This window comes from Neomonachus schauinslandi, chromosome 7 (assembly GCF_002201575.2).
Source record: "Neomonachus schauinslandi chromosome 7, ASM220157v2, whole genome shotgun sequence".
NCBI lineage: Eukaryota > Metazoa > Chordata > Mammalia > Carnivora > Phocidae > Neomonachus > Neomonachus schauinslandi.
The window spans coordinates 82,607,439-82,628,720 of NC_058409.1; the positions used below are offsets into that span (position 1 = coordinate 82,607,439).

The following is a 21,282-nucleotide window of genomic DNA, read 5'->3' on the forward strand; positions in this document are numbered from 1 at the left end:
TGTGTTTTTTCTTTTCTTTACAAGTTTATTTTTAATTCTGCCTCTTAGTCAGCAAAATCTAAAATATATACTATCTGGCCCTTTAGGAAAAAAATCTGCAGATCCCTGCCCTGTATCATTATTACTCATTATATATAATCCTCACCCCTAAGTAGGTAACTTTTAAATATATATCCCTAGCCCTGACCATCTGCCCTCCAGACAGTTTTAGATTTTCACCCTCCTTTTTATAAAACAAAACTTATCTGACAGATAAGTCTCTTCTTGATTTTCTATCTGCTAACAGTATTTCCCTGCTCGCAAGCTGAAAATCACATATATTTGACCCCTCACAAACTCCTATGTTTAAGTCCTTTTTACTTTCCATTCTTTCTGTAAAATGTCTTTTTTTCCATTTCTCCTAAAAACCCTGCCTCCAGTATTTTTCTCCAAACCTAGACCTAGACAGTCAATTATTAGTTGGTGTCCCTAAATTTAACCTCATTCCATCCCCTCACTTAAAAGATGCATTTTAAATATCACTATTGCTTCAATTTATATCAAATAGTCCATACATAATATTACTCCAAATCCTTCACTTTTTTACTAAAGCAGTATTTCACAAAATTAAGCCATTTGCCTACTGCCCTCACAATTTTTGCTACAGTTATACATTAATGCTGTGTCTTAAGGTACAGTAGTTGAGAACACAGGTTCTGGAGTCCGTCTGCTTGGATTTGAACCCACCAATTATTAGTTGTGAAAAAGTCAGTTAACCTTTCTGTGCCTTTATCACCTCACACATCAGGTGAATTTAGTGACAGTACCTAATAACTCACTGAGTTCATATAAGTAAATGAATTAATACCTACAAAACATTGTAACAGTGCCTGGTAAATAATAAGCCATCAGTAACTGTTAGCAAATCTTTTTTTTTTTAACAACTTTCTTTTTTTTTTTACTCAAATACTGTATTTCCTTTTCAGGTTTATGGAGATGTTTAAGTGAATACTGTAGATAAAATGTTTAGAACAATTTTTGGAAGATGCTAAACATTTAGTAAAGGGGGATAGTTACTTTATTATATAAGCTGTCTGCTTAGATATTTCAACTGGATTTCCAACCAGCACACCACCATTTTCCTCTTTTCTCTACTGAAGAAAATCTACTCTGAACTCTTGGTTTGTCTTACTGAATGTCAAGATCAGCCTCCTGGTCACCCAATCTGCTTTAGTCTTAGTCTCTCTTTATACCAGGGGTCAGCAAACTATGCCCTGACCCATTAGCCAAATCTGGCTACCTGTCTGTTTTTTAATGGCCTGGAAGCTAAGAATGTCTTTTGCTTTTTGTTTGTTTGTTTTGGGTTTTTTTTGCATTTTTAAATGGTTATATAAGTACCTATATAATATCCTTGATTTTGCCTTTTGGTCCACAAAGCCTAAAATATTTACTATCTGGTCACCCTTTGAAAAAAGTTTGCAGACCCCTGAGGTTCAGAGAAGACATAGCAAAGAAAAACCAAACATAGGTCAATGGAAGAGAAATCACAGAACAGGAAAGGGTGAACAAACTGCTCAACAGAAGCACTAAAGTTAAAAAAAAAAAAAAAAAAGGTACCAAGAAAAGTCAACTGGATGTGAGAAAGAAGAGGTCACTGTTCACATCAGAGAATATAGAAATTATACTGGGAGTTAGATTTCAAGGCATTTAAAAGTGCAGAGTGGCGGTATAGAAACAGTGGGTATGGAATATTTATTCTGAAAATTCAGGTGGAAGAGAAAACAAACAGGCAAGTGGTTAAAGGAAAAGCAAGATCAAGAGAAGGTTTCCCCTCAGGATTTAGAAAAATTACAGAATGAGGTGGAGGGAAGCAACTTTGGTCTAAGAATAATAAAGTCAGGTGTCAGATATGACTATAGGCACAGAATGAGACTACTCACCTCTCTTTATTGAAGAAAAAATTCAAAATAGGAAAGGATACTAACATGTTGCAATATGGAGAAAGGAAAACAAGAAAGTTCAGATTTAATTATTTTACTATCTCCAGGAAAGCAAGAAACAAAGTTATTTACGAAGAGTGACAGGAGTGTATGGAACTAAAAGCAGAGAGAGAAAAGATTTAAAAATAACTTTTCAAGTAGAATAAGCAACAGAACAAATAGGACACAAAACAATTGTGGAATAGTGAGGACCCATGTGTACTTGAATATAAAAGCAAATATTTGAGTTAAACATTTTAAATTCTCAAAATGAAACCTAAGTACCACTTTGATTTTCATATGGTCTTTCATTAGTATTGTCTCCCGTTAGCATTTAGAGCTATATTCAAAAGCAGACAACTGTTAACTTGAATGTTACATTCTACACATTCAATTGTGAACCAAAAACACTTTTTTCACATATAGAATTAAATTAATGTGATTTCTAGACAAATAAGATAATTTGTGTAGTAAGAATCTTAGATAGAAATAAGATACAGAAGTATAAGCATCCATAAGCAATCTTACTCCTTAAATAACCCAAAGAACTGGTTTGTTAGTCTTCCCTGGCATTTACCACATCCATAAAAACTGAACTATAGAGGAGCCTCAAGAAAAGTGAAATTTTGGATAATTTTGTCATCTGACTAGCTGAGGATCAAAAACACTTTCTGATTTTTATTGAAAATACTCTGGATGGAAACTATGTTAAGACGTATCATCTTCAGACAGTGCACTGAACACAATCTAAGCAGTTTGGGGCATTTTACCGGTAACAATGAACTATGTTGTAATACACTGATACAAATGGTAGTTGTCCAAATCTATAAGGCTGCTTAATTTAGTAAATAAGGCCCAGATGGTTCTGAATTGTGCCTGCCTTTTACAACTTTCCAGTCTTTTCCCTAAATATCAGAATATTGTCATCTGTAACTCCCTAATGTGCCTGAGGAACAAAGCTCTTTATCCCTAATTTACTCCTTCTAAACTTTTACGAACTTGGAAATAAGATTAAAAGGTTTGCTAAAATGTTACAGCATATGCTTTAGGATCTTTGCTGGCTGCTCATAGATGCTTTATTTGTTGGGACACAGGGATATCAGAGGAGGTCCTTCTGCAAGGAGCTTAATTTAGTCTCATGATAATTACCTTTGTTTTATCTTCCTCATAAGGCTGCTGAACACCAAGGGAACAGGGATCATTATTCGCATTTACAGTGTACCTGGCATAAAATCTGACACTTAAGAAGATTTCAATAAATCCTTTTTGAATATAAAAACTGAAATCAACTAAATAGCTGATATTCCTTTTATTTTCCCAACATCATCATCAACAAAAACGCTGTCCCAACATTTTTATCTTAGGTAAGGTGTTTTTGTTTTTGTTTTAACTTTTTAAGCAATGTCAAGGCTTAGGGACAGAAAAACTCTGAAACCTCAAGTGCTCTAAGAAATGGTCAGTGGGTGGCATGCCTCTTCCTTCACTTAGACCCAAGGTTAAAATGTGCTGGCATGGTTAAAAGGTTCTTTTAAACTCAAGATCTTGTCATGAAACAGTTATTAAAATTCTCAGGGTATATTTCAAAAGAGCAGGATGTTAACCTTAGCTCTCTGGTCTAATTCCAAGTCTGGTAATTACATACTGCCTATTAAAATTCCCCTCGCAACTCTAATTTAGGTGGTGTTCGGTTCCTGTCAAACAGCTCAGAGCAATTCTACCAGCTGTGATGCTTATTCCATAGAGTGTAATGTTTCAGATATGATTAAGTGATCACTTAAAGGTTTTCAGGGAGGAAATAGATCATGCATTCATTCAAATACTTTTCACTTTTAAAGAATATATGAACTATGTATTTTTTTGAACTACGTTTTTAAAAAGTGGCCAAAATTCCTATAACTAAAAATGATTTTAGTTAAGTTCTGGATAAGAGGGTTCTCTTTGTAGCTATTATAATATAAACATGACAAGAAAAATTTTCAAGTACAGCATCTTTAGGTTTTATAAAGCAAACTCAAAAAGAATCTCAAAGATTCAAAGCAAAGGGTATTTATACTTTCTTTATCAAGATACTTACTGTACAGTCACTGTGTTTCCCCATTTCTCCAGTCTGCTATTATCAGAACTCAACAGGACTATAGCAAAACATCAAGTAGATGAACAAGTGGCAAAATGAAACTAAGTAGGAATGTATGGTTATTAAATTTCAACCTTTATCTGACAGCATATTAAAAGACATTCTGGCAACTGTGATCCTTTGCAGGGAGTTGAGGGCAGAGGAACTGGAAACAGCATAGAAATAGAAATACTCCACAATCTGTCCAGACTACTGCAATCTGGTCCTAAACCTATCTCAAGGCTTATAGATGGCAAAAGTGAGTGGAATCCTAGGTAAAACCATTATACTTGAGAACTTATTCTGTGATGGTAGTCTTAAACAAACAAACAAAAAACAACCCCAAGTGTTTCTGGCATTTCAATGTGTCTTAAAGACTGCTCCAAAATTAGTTCCATCTTTTAAGCACAACCCAACTTCAGGTTCTATAAATCAATATATTATTAAAAAGTGAAAGAAAAAGAAGTTTCTATTAACTGTGTTTTCTTTCTCTGTATATTCTATTTGTAAAAAATCTATCATTATTTAGAATACTGACATATCACTTAAGGAAACAAATTATAATTAAACATACTAAGACAACACCCTATAACCATTCAAAGTCCATAGTCACTCTAGGCAAATAAAACACTAATACTAATGACACACACAAAAATCAATTTAAACCAAGAAAACTACTTTTGAGGTTGATAAACAATGCAAAAGTTTCATCAATTTTATTAGATGACATTGGGCCTGACTATAAAAAGCAGGGAGAATAAAAAAAAAAGAGGTTTTTATTTTTGATTAGTGTGTCTCCAAAGATGAAGGCACGGCCAACTTAAATTATTTTCTTTAAGAAAGCAAAAATGTAACGGGTAAAAATGCAACCCTCATACTTTCAAAAAGACAAGTTATCTAAGCAAGTAAGTTGATGTTATTATTATTATTTTTTAATAGTAACCTAGAGGTATAGTAAAGTTTCACAATCCAATCCAAAAATCTCAGGGCTGAGTATGTTTTGAAATTCAGATTTTTTCCCCTGAGATTTAGAAATACTACTTAACAATTCCCAGTGGGGTCCAACCCAACCCCAAAACTCAGTAATCAAACACTTTCATATTTCTACAGCAAAATGTTAGGAATGCTTCAGAAAACGGCCTCATGTTAGTTCAGATCCAGATCTGCATCAAGTAAGTTAACACCAATTCAGGTTTTGCTCTCAATTTCCATTTTAAGAATTCTGTGGATTTTGCATAAAAGATTGTGAAACTAAACTGAAAAAACAGAAATAAGTTAGGCAAAGGTTAACTAATTTTCCCCTTAAGCTTAAAAAACAGAAGGTCATATAAATATTGTCTGCTAACCCTTGAAGTTTACAAACTTCAAGATAGTAGTAGAAATTATATTTCAACTGTTTCTACAAATCACTTACATTGTATTATAGAAGCTTTATCCGTATGTCCTAAAAAAACCCAATATATTTTATTAATTTTATGACATGAAATAAAATATATAAAATGTATTCATATTTAAAAGGAAAAATTTCTTCCTTTGTAGTACTTTCTAGTTAAAAAAAAAAGTAACCGTTATTTCTACAAGTTAATAAGATCTTGAAACTGTACTGTAACTGAGCAAGGTTGGCTTCAACTAGCTCAAAAGGATATGTGAAAGCCTGGGCTCTGGGGTAATGAAAAGTCAGAAGCTGGACAAAAGAAATTTTCCATTTCTCTCTTCTTTCTATGGTCTTACAGTTTGGGGGTGGGGGGGAATTCTATATAAAGGAACCAGAACCAGAATGCCTATTCTAAGAAAAGCTGTGAGGCACCTGGGTGGCTCAGTCGGTTGAACGTCTGACTCTTGAATTTGGTTCAGGTCATGATCTCAGGGTTGTAAGTTTAAGCCCCAAGTCTGGTTTTGCGCTAGGCATGAAGCCTGCTTAAGATTCTTTCCTCCTGTCCTTCTGCCCTTCCCCACCCCCACCCCCCTCACCCCACTCATGCTCTGTGTCTCTCTCTCTCTTGAAAGAAAGAAAGAAAGAAAGAAAGAAAGAAAGAAAGAAAGAAAGAAAGAAAAGTTGTATGTTTTTTTGAGAATATCCATTTGGATTGGGCAATAAGTAGAAATGCTTATTCCAGCTCCAAAATTTACTAGCTTTGTTACTCTGGGAAGTTAACTCGCCTGTACTTCAGTTTCTAGGTCTATAAGTGGGGGAAATAATAATATATACCACACTGAGCTGTGACCAAAAATCAAATGCTACATAAAAATAGGTAAAAAATAAACCTAAGGATAAAAAGAGCAAAAAGAAGAACAGAGAAACAGTGACATTAATAAATATTGGCAAAGTTAATAAAACATTATCAAAATTTTCTGTAATCTGAGTCACTTTTTAAGCCCCAGATGGATTAACATAGAATTTTTTTAAAAATATGATAAATGCTTACCTTGCATTTTGTTAAATGAAATACTATGAACTGAAATAATTAGTATCTTTATCCTTCTGTAATAACTAATAACCATTATCTGAACTTACAATTTCTATAAACTCCTGAAATGCCCCAAAGAAAGTTTCTGTAAATAACTAAGCAGTAGTTTGCAAGTGTGGTTAGCACTCAGAAAATAAGAGTATTTGGCCAGTCAAAATACCTAATTCCCTGACCACATCATGGAGCCCATCCATCAAACATCATGGTTACTCGAAATAAACCACTTTGCTTGTTACACAATCTGACAAAGCACGAAATCTTACCTATCTTCATCCTTGTCATACAGTTGGTAATAATCTCCACAGCCATTCCAAAAGGTGTTATCCACCACTTCTTGCCTTCCTGCTGTGGCTCCACTTTCCGCTGTTATTTGGTTATGTTCTGTTTCCCTGTGCGTAACTCTTGAGTAAGGTGGATCCAAGAACATGCAATCATGTTCTCCATCGTAGTCATCACATTTTATTAAGAGGTCATCTGAGCCATTTTCCTCAACTTCCAAAGCCTCCCTCCATCTCTGAACACTTCTTTGTTTAGCTTCATGCCTATTAAAACCTGTTTCTTGGTCCACCTGGCTTGAACTTATCAGTTTTCTAACTTTGGGCCTCACTACCTGTTCAGGAAAATTTCCCTGGTTCTTGGCCTTATCACTAGTATTTTGTTCACTGCAGATATGCCCGGGAGCACACACTGCATCTTCAGCTGCATTTTCTCCCTGACTCTCCTGGCTAGTATCATTTTGTTGTTCCTTTCTAACAACTTCATCTTCAGAAGAGGACCTCTGAAATTCCTGATTGTTCTGACTGACAAACTCAGTATCACCAGTAGAACTTTTGGCTAAAGGTGCTGAATCTAACTCTTCAAATTCATCCCTTATTTCACAGTTGAAAGAGGGAACTGGTGGTGAAAGACCAGTGTATGCCTCTACCTCTCCATTTGCCAATTCAAATATTGTATTGCCCAATGCTTCCTGATATCCACCACCTTCCACAACTTCTGCAGAAAGTTGAAGACGGTCATTGGCCTCTCCATGTGTGCCATCTGGATCGTAAGAGTCAGTCTGAACCAATGAAATTCCATTTTGTACACTTGAAGCATTGCAAGCTTCTGTAGTATATTCTCCCTCAGAGTGATTATGAAGATCTGTACTGCTTCCTAAAGTCTCCCTGCCCTCCTCACTATGATGTACTGCAGCAAAGGATGGACTGCTCTCAATGGTTTGATTCAATGTTGTATCACAAATGGGAATTTCTGTTTCACTTTTTTCAAATAAAGTGTCGTTGGGTAAAGAAGAATGAATTTGATCCGATGGACTGGAACCTTCATAGAGAACAAAGAAAACACATTTGGAGACATTAGATATAATTTTATTTAATAATGACTACTTAAGTAGAAATTATGCCAATTATTATGCACTTGAATACGAGTGAATTCCTCTGGCAGGTACCTCTATGCTCCCTCCCTTAACCGAGAGGGCACGCTGGTAACCCTATGAGTTCATTTAAGCCATTGTACAGCCCCTCAATATCCTCTCCCTCAGATGTCTCTTGGAGGTTTTTCACCTAAATCCTGATACCTAAAACATTCCGTAAAAGACATTTAACAGGAGAGGCATAAGTCAAGTCATAGGGTAACCAATCTGCCCTCCCAGTTGTTAGGGTGCACAATTCAAACTTAACTTCTTTTATTATGGGCAGGTAAAAAAACTTCAATAGTACTTTTGATAGATAAAAGAACAGATTACAGATCTAACAGAAATGAAACTTTACTGTGTTTGATGTCAATTCAGAAGATTATATCTCAGTCTCCAGATATAAAATATTAGATTTCTATCCCCAAAATAGATTTTTTATAATACATCTGTAATAATAAGTTAACTTTAGATATGCTACAGCTATGACTACAACAAAAAAGTCAACAAGTTTAATCTCTTTGCCATAGTTTGTCATAATCGTGAGATAAGAATAAAATCATATCTATTCTTTAAATCACTTTAAGCTTGACTACCTTTTATTACCACTAATGTAATAATAAAAAAATGAAGATATTTGAGTTCTGTTTGAAAATATCTTGTTTTGTTGGGACAAAAATTTATAAATTATAAGTAACTAAAGAGCAGTCTCGTCATATCACAGAAAGGCTTCTTTAACAGAATGAACTTATTAGCTAATAATTTAGACTCTTGTTTATAAATGACAGTAAAAATAATCTAGAATTATCAAATTTGCTCAGTATAAGAAGACGACCACACTCTAGTCCAAAGATGTGTAATTATAGTACAGGGATATCTGCAAAATACTTTCCCAAACCACTTAATAATTAAGAAATTTTACTTAAATAACTATTACTTGACGTATGTATTTCATAAAATCATTTTAAAAAACAAATTAGCCAAGCTAAATTATTTGGAGATACAATTAAAACAAAAAAGCTATTAAACATAATATGCAAGAAAAATATATTCAGTTCACATTAAAAAGTTTTTGACTGAAAGATGAAGATCTCCACTGGCTGAAGGATGTGATAAGGTAATCACTGCCATGGCAATGTAGTTATATTTTAACAATTGGCCGTATTCTATTTTCTTCTATGTTTAAAGGTATATAGTATGCATATTAAATTCAATTAGAATATCAAAATAGAATTTCTTGATAGGAAATGTACATTTGTATTCATAGATACATAAATCCCACACATAATTTCAAATATTACAAGATCAATTCCTACATGCTTATTAATAGCTCTTATATAATCCCATGTTGCACACCTGAGGAATTTTCCTTTGGAACATCATCTAGTTCCAACACTTCATAGTCATCACCAGCCCGACCTAAACTTCTTTCATGCCTGGTCATACATGGTTTAAAACTGACATATGCATGTCTTCTTCCGTATCTCCTGCCTGTGATTGTCTGATATCCTCCTGCTGGTTTGGGCCAGGCAGCCTTGCTGGATTCTTGATCCATTGCTGAAGAACACAGTTAAAAATAAGAGAGGCATACAATGACTTTTATTCTGGTGACTAGTAGGGTAATATTTCAACAGATATGCTATTACTTGCCAGATCATATGCTACTGAATATCCAGTACACCTTACTAATACTGTAAAACATACCTGAAAAGTAAACATGAAATACTATGAGAGTTATGTGCCTCTTTACCCCAAAAAATAGCTTTTAAAGTTTGATACCTTTAAGGTATTTTAGATTTTTATGATGTAACCTACTAAAAACAATTTTTCATATGCCAAATTCATATGCCATATTGCAAAAGCTCATTAAGGACTGGACAATGATCCTCCAAATTATCTAAGTAAAGTACCTTATGTATAACTGCTAATACTTATTTGTTGAATTACTAGCACATGAAATGATGGTTTCAATTACATTAAAAGTGAATGCATTCCTATCCAAAGTAATAGCTAACTTCTTTAACTGGCATCTGTACTATCATAAAGAACCAACTGAACCATAATAAAACATATCCCAAATATTAGGGTCAGATAAAATTCTCCAAAAGAAAAGTAGCAATGAGCCAAGTCAAAGACATGCTACCTCATCTTCCAAAACTACCAATGGTATGCACTATGGTAGCAAAAGCCATCAACATTTGAACAACTTTAATACTAAGTTCTGATGGCTAAAGGATATATAGTAGTAAACAGTAGCACCTTTAACTAAGAACATTACCACGCCATATATAAAAAGTTTAAATTTCTTTAGTCAATTAGATTTTACATATATTATACAAGAACTAAATATTTTCTCACAGTATATGAAACAATCAATGGAACAATTACATATTTTTGTTTTATTGCATTAAAATAAGAAATAAAATTGCTTCCAAGCACAAATGAAAAACATATATGTATTTCTAACATGCAGTTATCAAGTTTTACATTATGTTTTTTAATCCCCTCAACAAACTTATGTGGTAGATACTGTACTTCATTTTAAAGATCAAAAAAATTAAAGTTAAAATTCAGTATTTAGTAACTGCCCAGTAACTGAATAGTATGACTCCACAACCAGTACCCTTAACAACTCCTCCAAAGGAAAAGTCTCCAAAATGGAAAGCACAATAGCAGCCAAGGGGGTACGGAAGGAAAATAAGAATTTTTATTTATACTTATTTTCATATCAAAAATTAGAAATTAAGCTTTACAAATACTCAGTATATTGATCAAAAATGGCCTTAAATAAGACCATGATCCCAAGTCATGTACAGTATTCAAGGTATCTAGAGAGAAAAATACAAAGTCCTCAATGTAGAGGAACTGACAAAGACACTTTGCTTACCTGCTGGCTCTTTTTCAGTATACTGTGACATATATGGCAGTTTTCGTGTGCCCAGTTCAGTGCAATTATGGATGTGATTTAGTTTTTACTCACACAATGAATAAGCTGCAGAAGATTCCTACAAAGAAACCATGGATTAAACAAAATAATAATGCAAAACACAAAAACAAAAATGGCAAAACTAATACTCCTCCTACTGAAGCTCTTCATTAGCCCCGTAATATCAGAAAAATACAATCTGATCTGACAAGTCCATCAAAAAACCTTACAACTCTCAAGATGGCTATTTGAAAATTTACATCTCCTCTTGAAAAACCTTGTTGTAAGTATTTATCATCCTTAAGACTGACAATGATAACAACACACATATAATTTAAAAGTAAATAAGCAAGTATATTGGAAGAAGTGTTTACTGAGGTATGTAACCAAAATATCTGGGAGTCTACTACACTATGCTCTCTTTGCTTCTCCACAAGCAGTAGAGTTCCTTTAGCCCTGGCACTGTTAAAAGAAATTAACCCTAAGAGTACAGATTTTATTTTTAAAATGTATAATGGTTTATAACAATTAAAAATTAATGTGTGTAAATAATGATATTTTTTAGTCAATTTATCATTCAGATATTTTAATCCCAAATAAGAACCTATTTTAAATTAGAAAAACTAAATATTTTATTATCATGTAACAAATATAAGAAGACCTTCTTTTGTTTTGAAATTAAGACATTTACTATTTCAAAAGTTGCAACCTGTGCTTTTTTTAAAAGTGTGGTAAGGGCTTACATTTCTATTTAAACATCTTATTTACTTAAACAATGGAGCTACTGCTAATTGCCTAACACTTATTAGAAGATGATACTTCTGCAAATGAGCTTAACCGTGTATGTTATCTCTCTAGCCATAGATAACTATATATTAACATACATAAGAGTACACACATTCTCCAACATAAATTATAAACTCAGCAACAGATTGTGATCCTCTAATATATCTGAACCAAGTCAGACTGTTAGCAACAACTAAAGGGTAAATAATAGCAAAAAAAAAAAAAAAAATCTTCCCACACTGGCAAAAACATAAGCTCTAATTAATACTGTTTTAATACTAAGAAAAATGATCTGAAATAACTTGAATCTTCACATATTCACAGTACAGTACACGGCAACTGTAAAGCATGACCACGGATTTAAGTTCACGAGTATTTTACCCCAAGTCTTTTCTTTAGACTAAAGCTTTTTTCACTATGTTCCAGGCATTATTTCCAGGGCTGAGGATATGATAACGAACAAAGTGGACAAATATTCCTGCCCTCCTAAAACTACAGTATGTGGTACAGACACTAAACAAAACAAGAAGTAAATAAATGTATGTTAGACAAAACATACTGTGGAGCAAAATAAAACAGAGACTGAAGAGTTGCTGAGGGTGTACAATGAGAAACAGGGTGGTTAGGGGAAACCTCACTGAGAAGGGATCATCTGAGCAAACACCTTGTGAGGGAGAGAGCCATGTGTAAATCTATGGAAAGAACATCTCAGGCAGAAGAAACTGAAGTTCCTGAGGTGAGAACTTCCAGAAGTGATCACAGCACGAAGTCTGGGACGGAATGAACAACAGAGAAAAAAAACAGATGAGGTGAGAAAATTAATTAGGGTGGGTGGGTGGAGGGTGAGGTGGAAGAGATCACATAGGCCCTTATAGGATAATGCAAGAAATGTAGGTTTTATTCTGAGTGAGCTGGAAAACCACTGAAGAGTTCTGAACGCAAAATAGATACTACCTAACTTCTGTTTTAAGAGGAAGGAACACTCTGGCTACTGTTTTCAATAGACTGAAGGGGAACAAGGCCAAAGGCAAGGAGCCTGGTTGCAGAGCTATCGAAATCATACTGCCAAGAGATGACAGTAGTTTAAACCAGGGTAAAAATAGAGGTGGTGAGAAATGGCCAGATTCTGAATAAATTGTGAAAGTAGTGTCAACAAAATTTTCTGATACGAGTTATAAAATAAGATAAGGATTCAAGGTTGATTCTAAGTTTTATAGCCTGAGCAACTAGAAACGTACCATTAACTGAAGTAGGAAAATTTGTGGAAGAAGCGGGTTTGGAGAAAATATCTTCAGTTTAGTTTTAGATGTGTTAAATTTGAGGCATCTATCAGACATTCAAGTAGAAATGTTAAATAGGAGCCTGGAGTTGACTAAAGAATGTTGAGCTGCCAGTATAATTTGGGAGTTACCAGTATATAAATAATATTCAAAAAGGCGTGAACTTGGACAGGACATCTAAGTGTACTTGGAGAAGGAAAAAAAGAGTCCTGAGATGATCCAACATGAAGAGGCCTTTAGGAAAAAAGAAATAACAGAAAAATTGACAGAGGCCAATGAGAGAAAAGGAAAATCCAGGGGTGTGGATTCCAAATGAAGAAAGTACCTCAGAAGAACTGATCCACTGTGCCAAATGCTGCTAAGAGATAAAGTATGAGGAGGATCTATAACTGGCCGCTGAACTTAGTAACATGGAGGATACTGAAGATCCTGACAAGGGCACCGCTGGTAGAATGGTGGATGTAAAGCCTGATCAGAATGTTGTAAAGAGATAGTGAGAGAAAAGGAACTGGAACTGGAAAGCGTACAAAACACTGAAAATCACTGTTTCTGAATAATAGGCTGGTTTTGTTTTGTTTTTTGTTTTTTAAGATTTTTTTTTTTAAGATTTTATTTATTTGACAGAGACAGACACAGGGAGAGAGGGAACACAAGCAGGGGGAGTGGGAGAGGGAGAAGCAGACTTTCCATGGAGCAGAGAGCCTGATGCGGGGCTCGATCCAAGGACCCTGAGATCATGACCTGAGCCAAAGGCAGATGCTTAACGACTGAGCCACCCAGGCGCCCCTGTTTTTTTTTTTTAAGTAAGCTCCACACCCAGCATGGAGCCCAGCTCAGGGCTTTAACTCATGACCCTGAGATCAAGACCTGAGCTGAGATCACAGACACTTAACCGTGCTGGACACTTAACCCACTAAGCCACCCAAGCACCCCTTAAAAATCTGTCTTTAATCTGATTCCAATTGCTTCCTAAAGATACTCTCTTCTGAACCCTCCAACATCCTCATCTAAAGTCTGCTTGTTTTCAAGGCCTATGACCCTGGCTCCGATATCTTTTGATTGTACTTCTGAGTTAAGTCCACTGATTTGAATCCCATATTCTCGTGTGCGTGTGTGTGTGTCTTTCTTTACTAGATCAAACAATTGTTTTCAGAAATTTTACATAAGGAGGTAAAATTCAGGTCCTTGCATGCCTGAATTTTCATCTCTCCCTCACGCTTTAGGTATAGCACAAGACAAAACCATTTTTTCCAAACTCTGAGAGACACTGTTTTCCAACATCCCATGTTGCATATGGCATCCTATTCTGCCCATTTATTTCTCATTTTTTGGTAAGTAAACCAATTTTTCTCCCTGGAATATTTAGGATATCCTCTTAATAAATGATATTCTATAATGCCACAAGGACTTTTTAAGGGGCAGGCCATTTTAAAATTTCTCCTACACAGCCCTGATTGGGCTGTTTTAAAAACTTGTGTCAGTTTGTCTCAAAGATTCCTTTTTCAAAATTCCTATTTTCTCTGTATTTGGCCTACCTAGATTAATTCTTTGTCTGCAAACTTTTCTTTCTTATTTTCACTCTATGAAATGGCAAACCTCATCCACTTTTACTTCCAGCCTTTCAGTATTCTCTGTTATAATCTTTTAAATTTCTTGTACTTTCTTGTCCTCTGCTTTATTATTTTCAAAAGTACCTCATGCCTTATGAATAAAATGTAGAATAGAATCTCTCTGTAGATACTAATTATTTTTATTTCACCTAAGGCCAGCTCTAGTCAAGTATCTACAACAGTGTTATCTCATTTCCAAGTAAAAAAGTATAAAGAAGAAAAAAAAAGGCAGAACAGGGAGGAGAGAGGATGAATAACAAGAAATGAATTTGTATCTCAAGTGAATGAGAAACCTTCAGTCTGAGTTCTTTCTGAAGAGATGTTTGCTTTGCTGAATTAGTCTCTTGCTCCTTGTACTAATCACGTAATAAGTAACATATGATTCCTCTCTACTTGTGACAATTATTCAATTCAAATGCTTTGGGACTTTTACATATTTCTTACTAAGGTAAGAAATAAAGCAAACTATATATATATGTTGCTGTCTAAGAATTAAAGGAGAGAATCGGCAAAGTATTAATTCTAGATCCTATCAACCTAGCAGTCATCACTTTATCATTTTAACTAGGATAGATATGCCAGCAGCTACAGCGAGACAATAAAAACAACCTTCAAAAGAATACAACGGAAAGCATGGGTATGGAATACACACCTCCCACAGCAGAATTTAAAGAGTGGTGATTTTAAAGACAAAGGCCTTGTTTTATTTTTACTTGAATGCACTATTAATGCACTGCTTCTAATACACTGTCTAACATAGTATGTATTTAAATGGCTGCTGAACAAATAGATGAAAGAACAAACAATTCTGTTCTACAAATTCTTTGATACTTCTTCAAAAAAGCAGAGATGAATCTGCACCACTTCAGTGTGGGTTGTACTTAGTGACTTGTTTCTACTGAAGACAATGTGATAGTAGTGACAACGTATAAGGTACAAGATTAGGGCATAAAAGGCATTGTGGCTTCCTCCTTGCTCTCTCTCAGCTCATTCTCTCTGGGAGAAGCAAGCTGCCATATCAGGAGATCATTCAAGTAATCCTAAAGTCCACATGTTGAGGAACTGGCAGTTCCTGCCAACAGCCAGAAGGAACTGAGGTCTTCTGGTAACAGCCATGTGAATGAACCACCTAGGAGGCAGCGCCTTAAGCCCCAATCAAGTCTTCAGATGACTGTGGTCCCAACCTATATCTTGACTGCAACCTCATGAGAGATCTTGAGACAAACCACCCAGCCAGGGTGCTCCTGAATTTCTGACTCAGAAACTATGAGATATAAATGATCAGAGCTAGTACGTCTATTAAAGCATAACAAATTATCCTGCAATAAATAGCAAACACAAATAATTTAAATTATGTGCACTTAGATACTGGATTTTCTTATACTTCTACCTATTACTAGAACAAAGATTTTCTAATGCCAACTCATGAAAGTATATTTTCTCCCTTTTAAAAGATCTGCTTATTCTCAGCATAGGAAGTGCCATGCTAGGGCTGACAGTATCAAAATGAATTACAGTGGTGTTTTGTTTGCGGGCAATGTCAGACCTGCTGCTTAGCTCCTTTATTCTACCTATCCTCTAACAAATATTCACTACATAGCTACTGCCATCAGGAACACTTACTTTTAGAATTTAAATCTAGCTGACTTAAGTGAAGTTTTAGGCAAAGGGAAGGAGAAATTAGCTGAACTTCCAGAAGAGTTTCAACTAAAAGCTTGGATCTATACCCCTGTGACCTATTTGCTGGGAGCCAAAAATGACTCACTTAAAAACAAACAAACAAACAAACAAAACAGAGGTATAAGTGACATATTAGTATGGGGTATACAACATAATGATTTGATATTTGTACATAGTGCTAAATGATCATAAATCTAGTTAACATCTATCACCATAAATAGTAACAGAATTCTTTTTCTTATGATGAGAACTTTTAAGATGTACTGTAGCAATCTTCAAATATACAATATGGTATTATTAACTACAGACACTATGCTGTACATTACATTTCCCATGACTTATTTTGTAACTGAAAAGTTTGTACCTTTCGCCCCTCTTCACCCATTTTGCCTGCCTCCCACTACCACCTCTAGCAACCACCAATCTTTTCTCTGTATCTATGAGCTTTTTTACTGATTCCACATATGAGATCACACAGTATTTGTCTTTCTCTATCTGGCTTATTTCAGTTAAGTATAATGCCCTCAAGGTCTATCCATATTGTTGCAAATGGCAGGATTTCATTTTTTTTTTTTTTATGGCTGAATAATACTCCATTGTACACACACACACTGCATCTTTTTTCTTCCCCAGGAAAATCCCTTCTTCTTTTCTTCTTTTCTTTCTTCGCATAAAACATTCTCTCACAGTTCTGGAAATTAAAGGTCCAGAATCAAGGTGTCAATAGGGCCATATCTCCTCCCAAAGGCTCTAGAGGAGAAACCTTTCGCACTTCTAGCTTCTGGTGAATGCCAGCAAACCTCTGCATTCCCTGGCTTTATACCACATCTTCCTTATCCATTCATCAATCAATAGACAGGTTGTTTCCATAACTTGGCCATTGTAAATAATGCTGCCAAGAATATGGGGGTGTATATATCTTTTCAAGTTAGTATCTTTGTTTTCTTCAGATAAACACCCAGAAGTAGAATACCTGAATCATATGGTAATTTCTATTTTTAATTTTTTGAAAAACCTCCATTCTGTCTTCCATAGTGGCTGCACCAGTTTACATTCTCCCCAAGAGTGGAAAAGGGTTTTTTTCTTTTCATATCCCCCCCAACACTTGCTAGGTCTTGTCTTTTTGATAAAAGCCATTCTAACAGATGTGAGTTGATATCTCATTGTGGTTTTGATTTGCATGTCTCTGATTAATGATGTGGAGCATCTTTTCATGTACCTGTTGCCCATCTGTATGCTGTCTTTAGAAAAATGTCTGCTCATATCCTCTGCCCATTCCCTAATTGGATTGGTTTTTTGCTGTTGAGTTGTATGAATTCCTAATATATTTTGGATACCAAGCCTTTATCAGATACATAATTTGCAACTATTTTTTCCCATTTAGTAGGCTGCCTATAAATAACCATTGTTAAACTATCTTTCCTAGAAATAGAAAAGTAAGTTGAGAAACAAACACAACTTAATCCAACTATTTGAAGGGCAAAGTCTTGATTACTCTTTCAAGCCCACTGGAAAATTTGTTTTATATTCTCTCATATTTGCCTTTATAAAAATGCCTATAAAATGCCCTAAAAATGTTTCTTAAAGTTCCTCATAAAACAAACTTCTAAAATTATATAGCCTGCATTTCCTTTCAGTAAAATAATTATTTAACAAAATTTTGGTAATTATTATCAAACTTGAGTTATAAATTCAATAATACAAACTTTATGACAAAATGAATTTATGACAGACTATGACAAATACTGCTAGAAAGCTATTTTGTATGTTGGAACCAATTACATTTTAAAGATTTTATTTATTTGAGAGAGAGCAAGAGCGAGAGAGATCACAGAGGGAGAAGCAGATTCCCCGCTGAGCGGAGAACCCGACACAGGGCTCAATCCCAGGACCCCAGGATCACGACCCGAGCTGAAGGCAGACGCCTAACCGACTGAGCCACTCAGGCGCCCCTTAACTTAATTTACTAACATTATCTCATCTTTCTATTTTTAGCTGCTAAGACAAAGTAAATATTCCAAGAGATTAATAAAGTATCTACTCTGAATAACAATCTAAGCTTGGTCTTAAATTATTTCTTATACTTACAGGTTCTTTTCAATCTATCTCTAGATTTTTCATATCTCTTAGGCACAAGCACAAAAGGCTGCTTTTACATATAGACAACTGCAAAATATTCCACTAAGCATAACTACTAGATACACAGTAAATAAGGACTAAGGTGGTATTATTCCTATATACTACTATAAACAAGTAGACACATTAATAAAATCAATTGCAGCAAATCAAATAATGTACTATCAGCCACTGGACTTCGAAGTTACAGGCTGCTACACAAGAAAACTTCCAGGGTATGACTACTAAATTCTGTAAATGAACAATTGTAGAAATGACAATAATAAATAAATCAGAGAGAAATTTTAAAAGTATAACTGTTAAACTTCTGAGATCAAATGGGTTTATTATCCCCAGTAACACAAAGAGATAATCTGATAAAAGGCTAAACTTACTTAAATACTATCTTTTGGGACAACTTTTCTGTAAATTATTTTAAGAGCTTTAACAAAGTCAGCACTGATATAGTGAAAATTTCACTAAAAATATAAAATATATGTAATCAGAAACAGACCTTTAAGATAATCCAAAATTTTTGTATTTAAGTAGATAAAATACTGTATTTCCAACTTACGGCAAAGCCTCTATCTCACCAAAAATGGTTTAAAAAATTGTTTAAAAATTTGTTACAAAATGGAGCTCCATGTCAGGCTCCCGGCTATGCAGGGAGTCTGCTTCTCCCTCTCCGTCTGCCCCTCCCCCCATCCTCTCAGCCCCCTACTTGTGTGCGCTCTCTCTCATTCTCTTGCGTGAGCACTCTCTCGCTCTCAAATAAATCTTTAAAATAAGTAACTGCTACAAAATGCTATTTTTTAAAAGACTACCCAAAGAAAGAAATCTGTGAAGAAAGAATTAAATGAGCATATAGCCAACACACTAGAACAATATTTTCTATGGTTTACTGGAAATATAACTGGCGAAGGGGGAATTAAAAGATTAAAGTCAAAGACAAATTGAGATGGAAGAATAAAATACCAATCCATTAAAAAATAGAAGAATATTCCTCAAATTTACCTCTCATTTAGATAGGAAGATCTGATTCAGATGTGGCACAACTAAGAAGGGCCCTGCTCAACCCACCCTCCTCTGGGATGTCAAGTCAAATCAGTTACAAATAAAGAAACAACATAGGTTTATTTCCATGTCAATGAGCGAAGAAAAGAAAAGTACAGGAAAAAAGGAAAATAGAAAATTCAATGTTATGCATACCAAATGTAGCAAATTTCGTTTGATGATAAAAATTCACAAAATGTGTTCAGAACAAATTAATATACCTGTGATATTTAGACACTTGTATATGTGTTAACTACAAAAAAAAGAGCTTATATGAGTGGGTTTGGAGAAACAAAGAAACAAGCATGGCAAAATGTTGATGCAAGTATAAATGTGGTTTCCTTGTACTCCATAGAAACTCACTTAGAAATTTTCATGATAAAAACTTTGCAAGTATTTTCCTTTTCTCTGCAATCATATGTTGAAGAACTATTTAAAGAAAGTACAAAACTCCTGAGCATACATTATAGTTCAATGAATGTTTTCTTATGTTATACATCTGCATTAAACTACTACCTAGATCAAGATATAAAACATTACCATCACTTCAGAAGGTTCTCTCTTACCCCTTCCAACTCATTAAACTTCTCTCAATCCATAGGCAACCACTTTCTGGACTTCTACCCCATATTAGTTTTTCCTGTTTTAAACTACACAAGTGGAATCATACATACGAACTTTTTGTGTCTGTCTACTTTCGCTGAACACAATGTTTCTGGGATTCATTCATGTTGTTATAAATATTCTTATACATATTTTTTACCTTTCTTGGGTAGTATGACCTGGAATTACTGGGTCACAGTACAGGGCTATGTTTACCTCTAACAGTTGCTACCAGTTTTCCAAAGTGGCTGAAACAATTTTCATTCTCATTAGCAGTATGTAAGAGTTATCAGTTGTTTCGTATCTTCAGCAACAAGTCTGGCCATTCTGGTAGGAGTATGATGGTGACATTTCCTTGATGAATAGTAATGTGGAGCAACTTTACCTTTGCACACCGGCCTTTCGTATATCTTTTATAAAGAATATGATCACTTTTTTGCATGTTTTTAAAAACTGAGTTTTTTGCCTTTTTCTTTTTGATTTGTAATTTACGTATATTTTCTGGATACAAGTCCTTTGCTGGATTTACTTATTGCAAATATTCTTACAGTCTGTGGCTTACCTTTTCCTTTCTTAATGATATATTGAAAAACAGAAATTCTTAATTTTATGCAGTCTAATTTATCGATTTTATGTTCTATTTAAGAAATTTTTGCAAAGGTGATAAGGATATTCAACTAGGTTTTCCCTCTACACGCTTCATAATTTTAGCTTTTACATTTAGATCTATGATCAAACTCAAACTTTTGAAGATAGCACCAGGTATAAATCAAGCTTTATTTTATTACCATGTGGATATCCAGTTTATCTAACACAATTTATTAAAACTAAACGCATTCTCTTCTTTAATTTCAGTGGAGCTTTTGTCATAAACCAAGAATGGTTTATATGAAGGGCTATTTCTAGACACTCATATGCTTACATTGATCTTTCTATCTACCTTGTTCTAATACACACTGTTTTAATGACTGTAAATTCATAGTAAGTCTTGACTTCTGAGACATTTACATTTTGATATAAATCCTGGAATCCATTTGACCAAAGAAAAAAAAAATTCTGGGATTTTCAGACTGTTTGGAACCCATAGCTCAACTTGAGGGAAACTGACATGGTAACAATATTGAGTTTCCTACTACATAAAGATGGAATATTTCTCTATTTAAGTATTTTAAAATGTCTCTGGGAGCACCTGGGTGGCTCAGTCAGTTAAACATCTGACCCTTGACTACGGCTCACGTCAAGACCTAAGGGTTGAGAGCAATCGAGCCGAGTCAGGCTCTGT

The 21,282-nt window shown here is 34.6% G+C and overlaps 1 protein-coding gene across 2 annotated transcripts in view; it reads right to left on the minus strand.

Moving 5' to 3' along the window:
• Window positions 1-21,282, minus strand: part of PJA2 (praja ring finger ubiquitin ligase 2) — a 70,520-nt gene that overhangs the window by 36,978 nt on the left and 12,260 nt on the right. Inside the window, exons 1-4 of one of the 2 annotated variants that reach the window (XM_044917081.1) lie at window positions 12,219-12,325; window positions 10,835-10,952; window positions 9,304-9,504; window positions 6,803-7,856 (exon numbers count right to left, since the gene is read on the minus strand). In XM_044917081.1, the coding sequence (XP_044773016.1) occupies window positions 6,803-7,856; window positions 9,304-9,504; window positions 10,835-10,865 (1,286 nt within the window). In that variant the 5' untranslated portion in view covers window positions 10,866-10,952; window positions 12,219-12,325. Of the gene's footprint in view, window positions 1-6,802; window positions 7,857-9,303; window positions 9,505-10,834; window positions 10,953-12,218; window positions 12,326-21,282 lie in introns of those variants that run through there. The other variant, XM_021701478.2, reaches the window with a different exon arrangement.